The sequence below is a fragment of the Brachycentrus maculatus genome, unplaced genomic scaffold, assembly GCF_059751285.1.
Source record: "Brachycentrus maculatus isolate JH-2025_06_01 unplaced genomic scaffold, ASM5975128v1 h1tg000107l, whole genome shotgun sequence".
Taxonomy (NCBI): Eukaryota; Metazoa; Arthropoda; class Insecta; order Trichoptera; family Brachycentridae; genus Brachycentrus; species Brachycentrus maculatus.
Genome location: NW_028280860.1, coordinates 713,371 through 727,596, shown reverse-complemented (window position 1 = coordinate 727,596; position 14,226 = coordinate 713,371). Strand labels below are relative to the sequence as shown.

The window sequence follows — 14,226 nt, the reverse complement described above, 5'->3', positions numbered from 1 at the left end:
CATATTTTGTTCCTATTTGACGTAGTTTGCGTTGGGCAGTCAATTTTATTAATATAAAAAAGCTTGATATTCACTATAATAAAATATACGTCACTGTAAGATTGCAGAATCGGTCATAAACCCCAGAATCCTGAGATTTTTTTCCATAATTATTATATTTCTTGTTACTAAAATAGTGTATAGCACAAAACTTGAAGGCAATTCACAAATATTTAAAAAATACACACTTATTTGAAACTAATTTAACAAAAATAATGTCGTATATTGAGACAGTGACAGACAATATAAAAAGAATGAAAAAAAAAAATAATAAATTAAAGTATTAATATATTAATAATTTGTAAAAAAATGTATTTAAAACCTGAAGTAAAAATGGACGAAAAGTAAAAATATACCGATCCCAAGCATGCTCCAATTGGTTTTTGACTTCAATTCCACGACTCCCGTTTACAGCCTACTTCTTAAAAGAGTTAAAAAGTTTAAAAGGAAACGTACAGCAGATTTTATATGAATCTGGCGATCAATCACGCCGTTAAAGAGCGTTAAATTATCCAGTCGTATTTGCGTTTGAAGTTAACTTTATAATTTCGTTCAGTTCGCGAGGTGGAATGATTAGACGTTACGGGCACTTCCCATGATAGTGACGGAGCTAGAATCTCGTTAATCGCTGGTGCCGGTCACACGTCCCGATACTTATTCCAATTACCCGACCATTCGCTGCGACTTGGTCCTTTGACCCGCCGTAATTAGCGTCGCCAGTGTATTGGTAACCCCCGTGGTGTGTGTACTGGCCTGCACGGCGAGTACGTAGCCTTCGGGGTTCCAATTAAACGGAATCGACTGAATCTTCCCCCGCCCTCGGCCCGGTGCACTTCTCGATGAAACGCCTAAACGCTTTGTGCTCTGGAGCGCGGGTCGGGAAATCTGCTTTTAATTTGCGTTTCGCAATTTTCTTCGGGCGGGCTTTTTGTTTTCTTTATGACAATGCCTTCAATATTTTGACGAATTTTTTCCGTCAAAGGAAATTCTCGGTTTTCAGTCTGAATATCATTATAGAAACATTTTCGTTTCTTTAATAATGAAGTTAAAAGCGTGATTTTTTATATTTGAACATCCGTTTGCGGTTTTGAAATTAAACTGTGTACTTGTAAGGAATTTGTTGTGGGTATGTTGCTGACAGTGGCGAGAATAACATCCCCCGACCATGTAAATACCCACATCGCTCACTCCTTTCAAGAACGTCATAAATAGAATAAAAAGATTTTTCGGGAGAACGTTTTTAAAGTTTAAAAATAGAATACAATGTATTAAAAATAAATATCAAGCCACTTATTGAAATTTTTATTTTCTCCATTTGAAAAAGATTTAGTATATTTAAAAAATACAATTAAATAATACTTCTTCTTCAAAATGCAAAAAACAACACTTACTGCCCTGTAGCGGGTAAATATTAAGTTAAAAATATGCCTCTTTTGCTGGGATATAGTACGTTTTCTGGGCATTCCGAAAACATGGACAACTGAAAATTGTCGATTTTTGATTTATGACGTTCTTGAAAGAAGTGAGCGACATATCTGGCAAGCGGTCATTCTGGATTAGTCACATAGAGCTTCTATTAACTTATATATAAAATAAACCAATGTCAAAGAACTAGCAATCTTTTCTTGATATTCTTTCACCATCTGAACCCACAAAAATATTCCAGACAGTAATCATAAATTTTTTCGTTAAAATTACCTGTTTTAAATGTTTATAACTGCTATTTTATTCATCGTTTCGGCATTAACTTTGTGGTAAGACATGTTACAATGATTAAGAAAACACTTGTTTTTATACCACTTGAGTTTTATTAAAGACTATTGGTTTCGAAAGCCAAACTTCTATCGTCAGGTCTGAATAATAATTTAAAAAAAATCGTTCTATAAATAAGGAGAGGGGTAAGTTAGGGGGAGGGGGTTAGTCAAGGGGCTGAGTTTGAAAACAAAGGAAAAATGGAAAGCAAAGGTGAATAGTTTTGAAACAATATATTATTTAATAAATTATTATTATATATTTTTTTTTGGATTTCTAAATTTTCTAAATAATTCATAATTTTGTTTTTATAACTGCCTGCAACTCATACCTTCATATTTTATTTTTAATTATACTCCCAAGATTTTTTTTAGAAAAAAATATATAGCAAAGGAATACTTAGGATTCTTCTTTATTTTGAGATATTCGTTCTAGGTCGGAATTTCGGATCTGATGAAAAAGAAAGAATGCAAGCGAGTTCAATAGTGCGGAAGTGCGCCCATTAAGGAGATGGCGCGAATGTCGTTATTTGACCCCCGTGAAAATGTGGATATCGGAAAATACATAAGAAATATATAAAGAGGGAGCATAAAAGGGAATTCAATATAAGATAAAATTAATAGGAGTATCTACTCGGTGATGGAATATTTTTATTTTTGGACGAAATGCTGCATATACTGTATGCAGTGGCGTGCACAGAGAATTAATTAGGGTAGACAGTAGAGGTAGTTAGTAAGGTAAGATGGTGCTGCGTAGTAAGGTAGGGTAGGTACTGGTTGCGTTTTTAGATGTCACGCGGGTATGTTAGGATAGGCACTGCTTTTATGCCTATATGGAAGGCACGCCCCTGAATGTATATGTATGAGTCGAGCAAGGAATAAAGTTTTCTCAATTTCTCGCAACTTTGTCTTTTTGCGATAAAATACTGGTTGTTTAAAATATATCCAACGTCAATTAAAATTAAGTAAGTTGGCATAATTTATTAGTATTAGTGCGTAATAAAGTTATTTTGATCAAAAATCTCAGAAACAGGCTACTGTTTCCTTCTTCGATGAAAATTACTTGCAATACAGTATTATCTCTTTCTTTTGTTTTTGATGTTTCTTTTGAAATAAACAAACTTCGTACCGATTTCTCTAGAATTACGTTTGGAACTAACTTTAGTTGTTTTTTAAATAAACCAAATAACAAGTAAATTGAGGTTAAAGTTTATTTCTGGCACTCGTAACTGATCGTGCACTAGAAAAACAAAATTATGTTTTTCACTAATTCATTCATTTTGATTTTTTGTTTTAGAATGTGGATTTGAAAAAGAAGACACATAACAGAGAATGATTATTCGAGGAGCGATCCATCGAAATATCATTGTATTTTTAAAAAAATCTCGTAATATAGTCATCTCTTACTAATGTATCAAGGGAAAAAGAACCTAATGCGTTTCGTGTTAGAGGGAGTGGCTGAGAATAGTTTCGATATTCCCGATCTTTTGTAGGAACGTAACCCCCTCGAATGCAGAGGTATGATTATCTTTTTGTCCGTTTATATTGATCAGTTTTTTGTTTGTTTGTTGTTTGCAGTTAAGTACCTTCGGGAAGTGACTCCTTATTTCCGTGCGGCCAGCATCATCAGCGAAGTCGGCTGGGAGTTGCAGCGCGGCTTCCTGACGGCGGCGCCTCCACCGCCACCCGCCGCGACCGCAGCGCGAGCGGCTCGCCGTCCGGACGCGCGCCACGTGCCGCTCCTGCTGGCCTACGTGGCACGGGGACTGCGCCACCCCGACTCTGGTGAGTACGGGTTAATAATAATAATAATAATGAAAATAATTTGGATCATCATTTTCGTAAAATACTACCTCAAAGACGCTTATCAAGACTTGGATAATATTAGGATGATGATAGTAATGATAGATAAAAAGTAATAATAAAACAAAATGTCGTTAGTCGGTCTCGTCAAGTGGGTTTGAGTCTAAAGCGGGGAAAAGATGAGGCGATAAATTGTTACGCCTTCCTCTCGATCTTTTTGGGCTGGAGAATGTCCAAGATGTTGGGTAGGACGCTTCTCTGAGCGATGGTCACTCCAGAGAGCAGTTTGTAGAGCTCCTCGTCATTTTGGATGGCCAACTTCCAACTTCCAAACTAGCACAGTTTAAACGGACCTCGTTTTTGGGTTCCAACTAGTAGAGTGTGAAATCCCCTGCCTTTATGCGTACGAGCCATGGTATATCGCGCGATGAGCGCTGTCTGTGCCGCAGCTAGTGATAAACCGTACGATCGCGGGTAAGGTACATACACCTTGCATAAGTGGCTCATTCCTTTCAACAACTTCATATATCAAAAACCGTCAATTTTCAGTTGTGCATGTTTTCGGAATGTCCAGAAAATGTACTGAATCCCAGCAAAAGCGGCATATTTTTAACTTAATATTTACCCGCTACAAGGCAGAAAGTGTTGTTTTCGCATTTTGAAGAAAATGTATTGTTATTTTTTTTTTTTTAAATATACTAAATATTTTTCAAATGGAGAAAAAACATTCTGGTTTTACTTAAAAAGATCTGTTGCACCGTAAAAAGTTAAATAAGTGGCTTGATATTTATTTTTAATACATTTTATTATATTTTTAAACTTTAAAAACGATCTCCTGAAAAATCAAGTTTTTTGATATGACGTTGATGAAAGGAGTGAGCGAAGTGAGGATGCCACTTTTGGCTAAGCGCGCTTTCCTGTAGCAAACGATTAATACCACTTGCGTGGTAAAGCGAGTAACTCTACAGGCAGTAGTTGGTTTCAAAGATACGCGCCTCTACTCGCGTGGGTGCGTGTGTACGTAAGTGCGTACCGCAAATTGGCAATTTTTTTTCCATAACTTATTGGAAAAAAACGCAAAACCGGTAGCAAACTTTTGTTATAGTGTGTATGGTAGGAATACTGGATACAACATTTTGAGTGTTTCCAAATACTTTTTCACAAAATCCGGATCATCTCCAATTACAGGATCTCACCAATGGATTGTCTCTAGTGAAGTTCTAGTGATTCAAGAACAATGTTTCAAAATTGGTTCATATATATAGAACTTCCAAGAATTTGAGTACTGTGGTGGTCAATAATGGGAAGAATTGGTGAATGTTACACGTGTGTAAAGTGATCACTTAAACCAGCCTATGACGGTCGTCAGCCCCGTAAATGCCCAGACTTCCATATTCTTCTTCATCTTTGATGATATTTTTATTTTATTTATTTATTTATTCGGGAATTGTACAGCTTACATATAAAAAAATGATATAAAACAATAGTTACATTAACATTAATAAACATTACATTACATTGACAAAAAATAGTTACGTTAAAAAAAAAAGCCAATTAAACAATTCCACAATTATGTTATAAAACTATTAAAAAACATTCAGATATATGTCAAATATAATATGGAATACTGGATAAGTTTGAGAGATTATACAAAACAAATACGTACAATATAAACGTATTGAGAAAACTTTTATTTTATGTGTGATCTCAGTGCTTTGCGTGTTTTTTGTTTCCCAATTGACGAATATCCCGGAAATTCGTTCATATCCTCGAAAACCGTGTTATTGTATACGGCTCTTGAAACGTTTATTTTCAATTTAGAAATTACTGCATATTGTCATATAGAATAAACTGCTCCGAATGAAGGGAGGACTTTTTATCGGTATAAAATTGAGGGAATTAAAGATACTTTACTTTCGTATGTTGTGACTTTATTATTTACCTTAAATTTGATTGGTGGATTTCTTGAAATACAGAGACTGGAAAGAAGAATATTTTTTCCTTGTAATTTCGCAATATTATGCTCGAATGAATATTTTAGGGAGAGTTCCGTTTACTTTTATTCTTCATAATAATATTATTTGAAAAACTCAATTGACTTGAGTGCGAGTGAAAAATACACACTTCTTCTCTAGTAGCTTTATTCTCTTACACTTTTAGAACAGTATTCGGATTTCAATGTTCTTAGTGACAGGTAAGCGGTTTATTCGACTTTGAGTTAGGTTTGTGTTAGATCACTTGCAGTAGTCTACAATTCTTTTCGCTTTATTAAAAAAATTCGCCACTATAAACTATTTGTCTCTCGGAATTTCCTGGATATATGAATCATTTAATTATTATATTAGTGATATAAAATGTTTTCATACAGGTTTTTGAAAAATGATATTTATTACATTGAGTAAAGGAAATATTGCAGCAGAAATATTTTTTTTTTATGTTTATTTCTGATAAGTGTTTTTCCAAATTTTATTGTATTTTGTATACATAAAGTATACAGAACGCGTTCGGTCACGCTGAAGGCTAGACGTTGTTCCGCGTTAAATATTTTTTCTAGAATATATATTGGAATGACTTTTTTTAATTGATTCGTTTTAACTCCTTACTTTTCAATAAACCTTTTCTTTTTAAAACCATCTTCTTATATCTTTCGAAAAAAAATTATTATGTTTTAAGCAAAAAAAAATATTTTGTCAATGTTTTCTTGGTTTAAAGAAAAATTATTTGAGATTTATCATATATTGGGCCTTAACTGAATTTTCTGATTGAATATTTAGCGTAAAGAATTGCGTCAGTTCTATATATGTATTATTTTTCTCAAATATGGTTATAAATATGTAATATACATCTGAAAAAGTATCCTTATTGTACTTTTACACAGTTTAATTTATTTAAAATAATTAGTAGAAATATATACGTATGCATCGCAATCACCATTACGCCTCTGGTACATTCATGTCCTAATTACTTGTGGGCCTGAAAGGGGTTAAATCACATATTGTATTCATTATTGTTGCACGATGAAACACTCGTTGAAAATCTTCCTATTCCTCGGGAGTCCATTCGACAACCCTTCTCGCTTTCCGCGGAGTCCGATTAGTTCGATTTAAATGACCGCGTCAATAAGTGACTCAGTGGCTCGTAACCTGTGGCCCGTGCACCAATATTTATACACGCAATAATTGTGTACGAGTATTGGTGCGCGTGCCACATGTTACAAGCCGCTGGGTCCAGGCTTTGCCGGTCCAGGCTTTTGTGTTAGGCCGCAGCCTGACCGCCCTGTGGCGTGAAATCCTCCGGGAGGATCTGAAATCCTCTCTGTGTCAATTATTTTCGGATTTGATTCGGTTCTCCCCCCTTCCCGATCGCTTCCCGAGCCCGCCCGTAATGGGAGCGCGGTCTGTCGCAACATTGATGGCCTTTTATTGAATTGACAGTCATTAATGGATTTTCAGAATTATTTCTGTTATATCAATCCTTTCTTGCGAAGTGTTTCATTTTCGAAAAATTGCGCTGCTGAAATCCGAAATATTTTTACCTACATATTTTACGCTGCTCATTTACGTCGATATTCTTCTTCCCGCTTGTCGATTTTCGATTATACTATAAGTAACAAAATAGACGACTATTAATTTTTTCAAACGTCTTTTTATTTGTTCCTAAAATTGTCAATCGATTTTTGGTTTTATGAAAATAGATTTGTATTCGTTAGCAAGTATTTTCATCGTTTCATTAATAATTTTTATCGTTTATTCTATAAAATGAAAATAAAAAGTGTACTTAAAATGTAACTTTGTTTTAAAATCACTATGAATCATATTTTAAAACAAAGTTACATTTTTATTATAAAATGGAAAATCACAAAGTTAGTGCTTCAAATATAAATTATATGAAAATAAAAAAGGTTCCCGTTCCTCGCTAAATTGACGCCACTTTTAATAATAATCACATTAAGGGGGTAATCGCAAACATACAATTCAGTAAGCAGCCGGCTGCGTGAGGGACTCCACGCACATTTTTTTTAAGGATATTTTTTGGAATTTGATTTTTATAACAATTAAAAAAAAATTAATATATTTTCTCTTACCTATCAATCACTCTTTCCTTTTCAAAACCATATATTTATATCAAAGAAAAACTCATTTTTAAGTATAAAAACGGTATTTTTAGAAATGAATTTAATTACGTGAAATTTTACCTGGGTTCAATGAAAATTAAGTTGCGCGTCATCGAATTTCCCGCCTTAAGGCCTAGTATTCGTTAAGTTGCAACTAAATAATCTCTAAATCCAGATAACATTTAACGTAATTGATTTTTTTGTTAAAACACCGTTTTTGCATTGAAAAAATAAGCTTTTCTTAGAAATAATTATGTGGTTTTGAAAAGAAAAGAGTTATTGAAAGGTAAAGAGGTAAAAAAAAATAAAAAAAATATTTTTTCTAAAAATATTCTACAAAACACAAAAATATTCAATATACATTATTTAAAAAAATCGGGCGTGAACAGAGATGTGACCTCTCCGGTGGTCTCCGGTGGAATGAATTCTGTGTTTGCGAAAATCCCCTTAATCTCCATGTCGGTCGCGGACTGAGTAATAGCGAACCCATATGTGCATTATCCCGGGTATTTATTCCGTATCTTGCGGACATTAGTTCAATGTAGCGAACGCGAAGAAGGGCTCCGATAGATGTCCCCGGATAGATGGTGCCCCGATAGGGCTCCACCCCCGAACCCGCCGGATCCGCCCCTGGACTGTATTAAGGCCCAGCAATCGTTAAGTCGCATTCATTCCACCGGAGACCACCGGAGAGGTCACTTGTCTGCTCACTCCCGATTTTTTTTAATAATGTGTAAGTATTAGATATTTTTAGTTTGTAGAATATATAAATAAAATGAAATAATTAATATTTTTTTAAACTCCTTCCTTTTAATAACTCTTTTCTCTTCAAAATCATGTAATTGTTTCGAAGAAAAACTAATTTTTTTCATTACGAAAACGGTGTATCAAGATAAAAATCGATTTCGTAAAATGTTAATTTATTTATAGCTTTGGCGTTTAATTCGTACAACTCCATTTTAATTTATGTATTACATGTTAAATTAATCACTGATTTTTTGAGTCTACTTAGCTGTATTTTATTGTGAAAAATACTGATTATAATATATTTTGTGACAATTGTTTCGAGATTCGTTTGAAAATGCAGTAACTAGGCGAGGCAATTGTCCCAAATTGATTTTTATGTTTTTTTTACAATAAAATACAACTTAGTAGATTAAAAAAATCAGTGTTAGATTTAACATTTCATACATAAACATAACGTAGAATGTGACCTGGATTTAGAAAATATTAAGTTGCGACTTATCGAATGCTGGGCCTTAATTTACACAGTTGTTCGCAGAATTGCCGGCGCTGTCCCTGCAATAGCAGTGCGTTCTTGTTCGGATTGAGGAGGCCTAAGATAAATGGGCGCTTCTAGGCTCGTGATATTTTCTTTTCTCCCTGTAATCGGCGAGAATTCCGAGCCAGAATTGGCGATAGGATTCTCCCTTTATACATTAAATGGAAGCGCTATGTCAAAGGGTTTTGGGGGTTTTGTGTCTGGCGATTGGAGGAGCGTGTCTCCGGTTAGTATGATTCGCAAAGTACCTACACGTACGAATATCTGCGAGGCTTGAAATGACCTCCGATTAATGGGAATTATTCAAAATACACATTTGTCCCCGACTTCTGCCGGTAAACATATAGTATTTGACATAAGTATATTATTATATTATATCCTGACATATTATTTCCCCGCCTCTGTAGTGTAATTGGTCAGCACGGCTCGGCTACCGTTCTGGAGGTCCCGGGCTCGATTCCCAGGCGGGGGTCAAATGAATTTAAGTGATTTTTTCACTGTAATTTTTATTCAACATTACCCTGGACTGGTACCTGAAGCGGAGGCTGATCACCTTCCCTTCGTGCGTTAACGATCAAAATAACACTACATATATATATATATATATATATATATATATATATATATATATATATATATATATATATATATGTTGCAGTGCCCTATGCACCATTGGGGTGCATAGGATACTGCAGCAGATAAGGGTATGAAGAACAAGTTATCTAGAATTCATCGATGTAATGGAACATTTTCTGTCAGTTGAAAATGTTATGGATGTTTTTAATTAATATTTTTATTTCATAACATATTATGGGTAAATTTACGTTTTAATAAGGTTTGTTTATTACTCCGTCAAATTAAGGACGTTGATGTTTGCTGTAACAATATCATCAAAAAGCATTAATATTATATTTATAAAAGTGTATAACGCAAGTCTTTTTTGCAAATAATGCTCATAATACAAGAAGCAATAAAAATATTTTACATAAAATAGAAATGTTAATAAGAAAATTAATACAGTAAGTTTTATTGCGATGTTTATAACACTTTACACAGAATTTCTGGCAACAATTAATTAAACTTATATCTCGATGGGAAAATATATTTCTCGGAGCTGTATTTTCCGAGAGAGCTTTTGAAATGAAGAATTTTGATGAAGTGTTTCAAAGGAAAATCTGTTACCATTTCGTTTTAGTATTTATTATTCTTTTGAATCCAAAGGGAGCGGAGTATCTATCATTTTATCGGTTTGTTTTTGTTTTATTGAATAATAATAACCGTTCTGCAGAAGATATTTAATATCGCAGAATACCAAATTACTTTGACCGACCGTGGGTTTTATCTTATTGGCATCGTGATTTATTGGTCGCTATGAATATTATGGTTTTCATTATATATTCATTTTCATAGCTGTGATCTGACAAGATATTAATTACTAAACAAATATAATCAATTAATTTTTATTGGTAGGTACATGTATGCAATAACGGTTTTAAAAAATCATACATTTTAAATAGATTTATATTATCCACTGACACTTCGTGATGGAATTGCATTTTTAATTTATTATTAGATTAAAACCAATATTTTTAGCTTTTCCACTTTTTTATTTGACCAGCGACCGGGTTTTCCAGTCTTATGATGTCGGTAACGACGAAACCCGGTCGTTGGTCAAATAAAAAAGTGGAAAAGCTAAAAATATTGGTTTTAATCTAATAATAAATTATTAATACATTTTAAAATTTAATTGAAGGGGATACGTTTATTACAATTTCCACGCTGAGCATTCAAATACGAAAAATGCAAATGTGCATATTTTAAAAAAATAATTATTTGGACATGCTTGCAGTTCATTTTATCACAATTTTTTAAGTTCCTAATTTGCTCTGATCTTTTATTAATTTTATTCGTGATTTTAACATATTTACTAAGTGTTTTTAAAATCTTAACATAAATGAAGAAGGATATGGAAATCTGGGTATTTACAGGTCTTACAACCTGTCAAAGGCTGGTTAAATGATCACTTTACACACGTGTAACATTCCCATGATTAATAACCACTCTACTCAAAGTTTTGTAACTCATACACATATGATCAATCAAAAAGACGTTCGATGATTGAGTTCACAACAGCCATCTATGATTGAATTTCAAAAAGGTCTAATTTAGCAGAGACCCTTTTATTTGTATGCAAGATCAGAACCCGGATAATTTGACATACCGGGAAACCCTCTAAACCTGATTTTCAATTTTTATTCAGCCTGTTCTTTACTGTACTAACCTTGTACTAACCAGTTATTTTACATTTTGACATCTTAACATAGATCCATATCCTTCTTCATCCACGTTGATATTAAAAAAAAAACACTTAGTAATACGTTAAAATCACGAATAAAATTAATGAGCGATAAGAGAAAATTAAGTATGTAAAAAATTGTGATAAAATGAACTGCAAGCATGTCCAAATAATGAAATTTAAAAAAAAATATGCACATTTGCATTTTTCATATTTAAATGCTCAAGTGGAAATTGTTACAAACGTATCTCCTTCAATTAAATTTAAAAAAATGTTATTGCATATATCTACCAATTAAAATATATCAGCCTCTACTTTACTGTACTAACCTTGTTTTAACCCGTTATTTTACATTTTTCACATCTTAACATAGATCCATATCCTTCTTCATCCATGTTGAGTTGTTGATGTCAAAAATAGCTCCTGAGTGGAGAAACTCAGATTTGTGAACAAGTATTTGAACAAATGTAAAATGTTGGGTATTATTAAGTGACTGCTAATATGCTAATAATTGTTTCCATGTGAAATTATTTGATATCCGGCAAACAACAAATACCTGGGAACTGTGATGACGCCAGTCTCCTCTCAGAACCAATTAATAGGTATGATTAATGTTCTGTTTTCATCTAAAAAGTGTGTTGCATCGTTTGTTTCATGAATATATTTACCTATATAAACATCTATCTAGCCTTGGCATTTGGATCACGTGGTTTAGGCCATTTATGGAGAAGCATTATAAAACTTGTACGTTATATTTTAATGGACAATGTATCCGGCTAACATGGGAGGTGTCATTTATTCATATAATGTTGTATAGGATGATCAAACTCGGAATTACTGTACAGTTTTATTACTGTGTTAATTACCCTAGTATGTTATATACGCAAGTAAATATTGTGTTTCAAAAAATCATACTATTTAATTACCATACATAAAACTACAACACTTAGCTTGTGGCAAAACAAGTACGGGAATCACTGGTCTATCTAGCACTTTCTGAATTTGTTATTTATATATAATCAAAATGTAACCTTGTTTTAAAATCATTATAAATATTTTATTATAACTTTATTATAATGTCTACCGGTTTCAAAGCTAACCGCTTCTTTATCAAGACTGATAAATACTAAAACACTATCTTCACAAAATTCGAAATATTTTGACGGCTAGGCAAAGGAGCTAGGGTAGATCTCAAGTGGCTTTATTTTTTTGCTGTTGATAAGCAGTCACAGTCAAAAGGGATCGGATCATGGATGATGAGTGATTGGAAACATATTTAATAACGGGCTTTTAGAATAATCGTTTACTTGAGTATTTATAACTTGTAAATTATTATTAATTGTCTTTTTAATTTCTAATATTTCTAAGTAATCTAATTTAAATCCTCTGTTGTATGTCATATATTACATGTTTTCGCTGAACGAGTATTATTAAACATGTTATTTTATACAATAAAAACAATCGAAATATCATAAGGTAATATTTAATAAAAAAAAACATGCTTCAAGGATAATCAAATAGTAGGTAATAAATTCGATAAATGTTTTTCTTTGTGTTAATTGTATGGAATAATTTGCAAAAGGTTATTTGGTTTTTTAAATATGTGTTTATATTTGCCGGCCAATTAACAAACGAAAATATCGTGCGTGTTTTGTTTTCAAAAAGGATCAAAATACAGAATAAATCTCGGATAAATTATATTTTAAAAGATCCAAAGACTTGTTTGAACATTTATTTATAATTACAAATACTTATACTTATGATATAAAAAAAATATGATTGATGCTTCGTATCAAGTTAAAACACCTTTAACGTATATATTTTTTAAATTAGGAATTTCACAAATTAATTAATTTAACAGCAAGTTATATGCAAAATAAAATATTACAAAACAAGACTTGTACTGTTCCGATTACTATATTCCACATTTGTTCCTTCATTTGTAAAATTAACTGGATGAGAGACGTGCTGGAGGCATTGAAGAAAGGGGATCAAAGCTCGAGTCCAATATAATTGTACGAAACGAGGGACACATCACGATATCAATGTCATAAATAATAAAGCTTAAATAGACGAATGAAACTGTTTACAACATTGACCAGTGATACTCTGTTTTTTTTTTTAAATTTAATTATTTTTTTATATTGAGCTTCAACTCGTTTACGAGTGATTTCTATTTTGGTAGGGACGATGATATTGCTCATTATATTATTTATTGATTCGGCATTAACTTTGTGGAATGACATGATTATTTTATTAAAATTAAACACTTGAATATACCACTTTAGTTTTAATTTGTACCAGAAGATGAAAACATCAGTCGTTTTCGAAACTAGTCGTAAATAAAATAAAACTCATTAAAGTGGTATATTAGAGTGTTTAATTTTATTGAAATATTGCTTATTAGCAATAAACCAGGTAATCTACATATATTATGTACAGCAAAATTAAAATAAATATGTAAATATATATTAAAATAAACTGGGACTATCTGTGTTTTCCTACCTATTGCAAATGCTGCTACTCGTGTTGTCCTAACATATCGCTCACTCCTTTCAACAACGTCATATATCAAAAATCGTCAATTTTCAGTTGTGCATGTTTTCGGAATGCCCAGAAAATGTAATATATCCCAGCAAAAGCGGCATATTTTTAAGTTAATATTTACCCGCTACAGGGCGGAAAGTGTTTTGAAGAAAAGGTATTGTTTAATTATTTTTTAAATATACTAAATATTTTTCAAATGGAGAAAAAACATTCAGGTTTTACCTAAAAAGATCTGTTGCACAGTAAAAAGTTGAATAAGTGGCTTGATATTTTTTTAAAATACATTTGATCATATTTTAACCTTTTCATAGCCGCAAATAAATTACGCCGCAGTGCTCAACAGGCCGAGTATTTTTTTGAAAAAAAAAAGTTGTCTAAAGAAATTTTTTTTTGT

The 14,226-nt window shown here is 32.6% G+C and overlaps 1 protein-coding gene across 1 annotated transcript in view; it reads left to right on the top strand.

The window, feature by feature from the left end:
• The window catches only part of LOC148310091 (beta-1-syntrophin-like), a 78,484-nt gene that overhangs the window by 10,061 nt on the left and 54,197 nt on the right, over positions 1-14,226 (top strand). Inside the window, exon 2 of the mRNA XM_088259008.1 lies at positions 3,369-3,575. Within this exon, the coding sequence (XP_088115134.1) occupies positions 3,369-3,575 (207 nt within the window). The remainder of the gene's footprint in view (positions 1-3,368; positions 3,576-14,226) is intronic.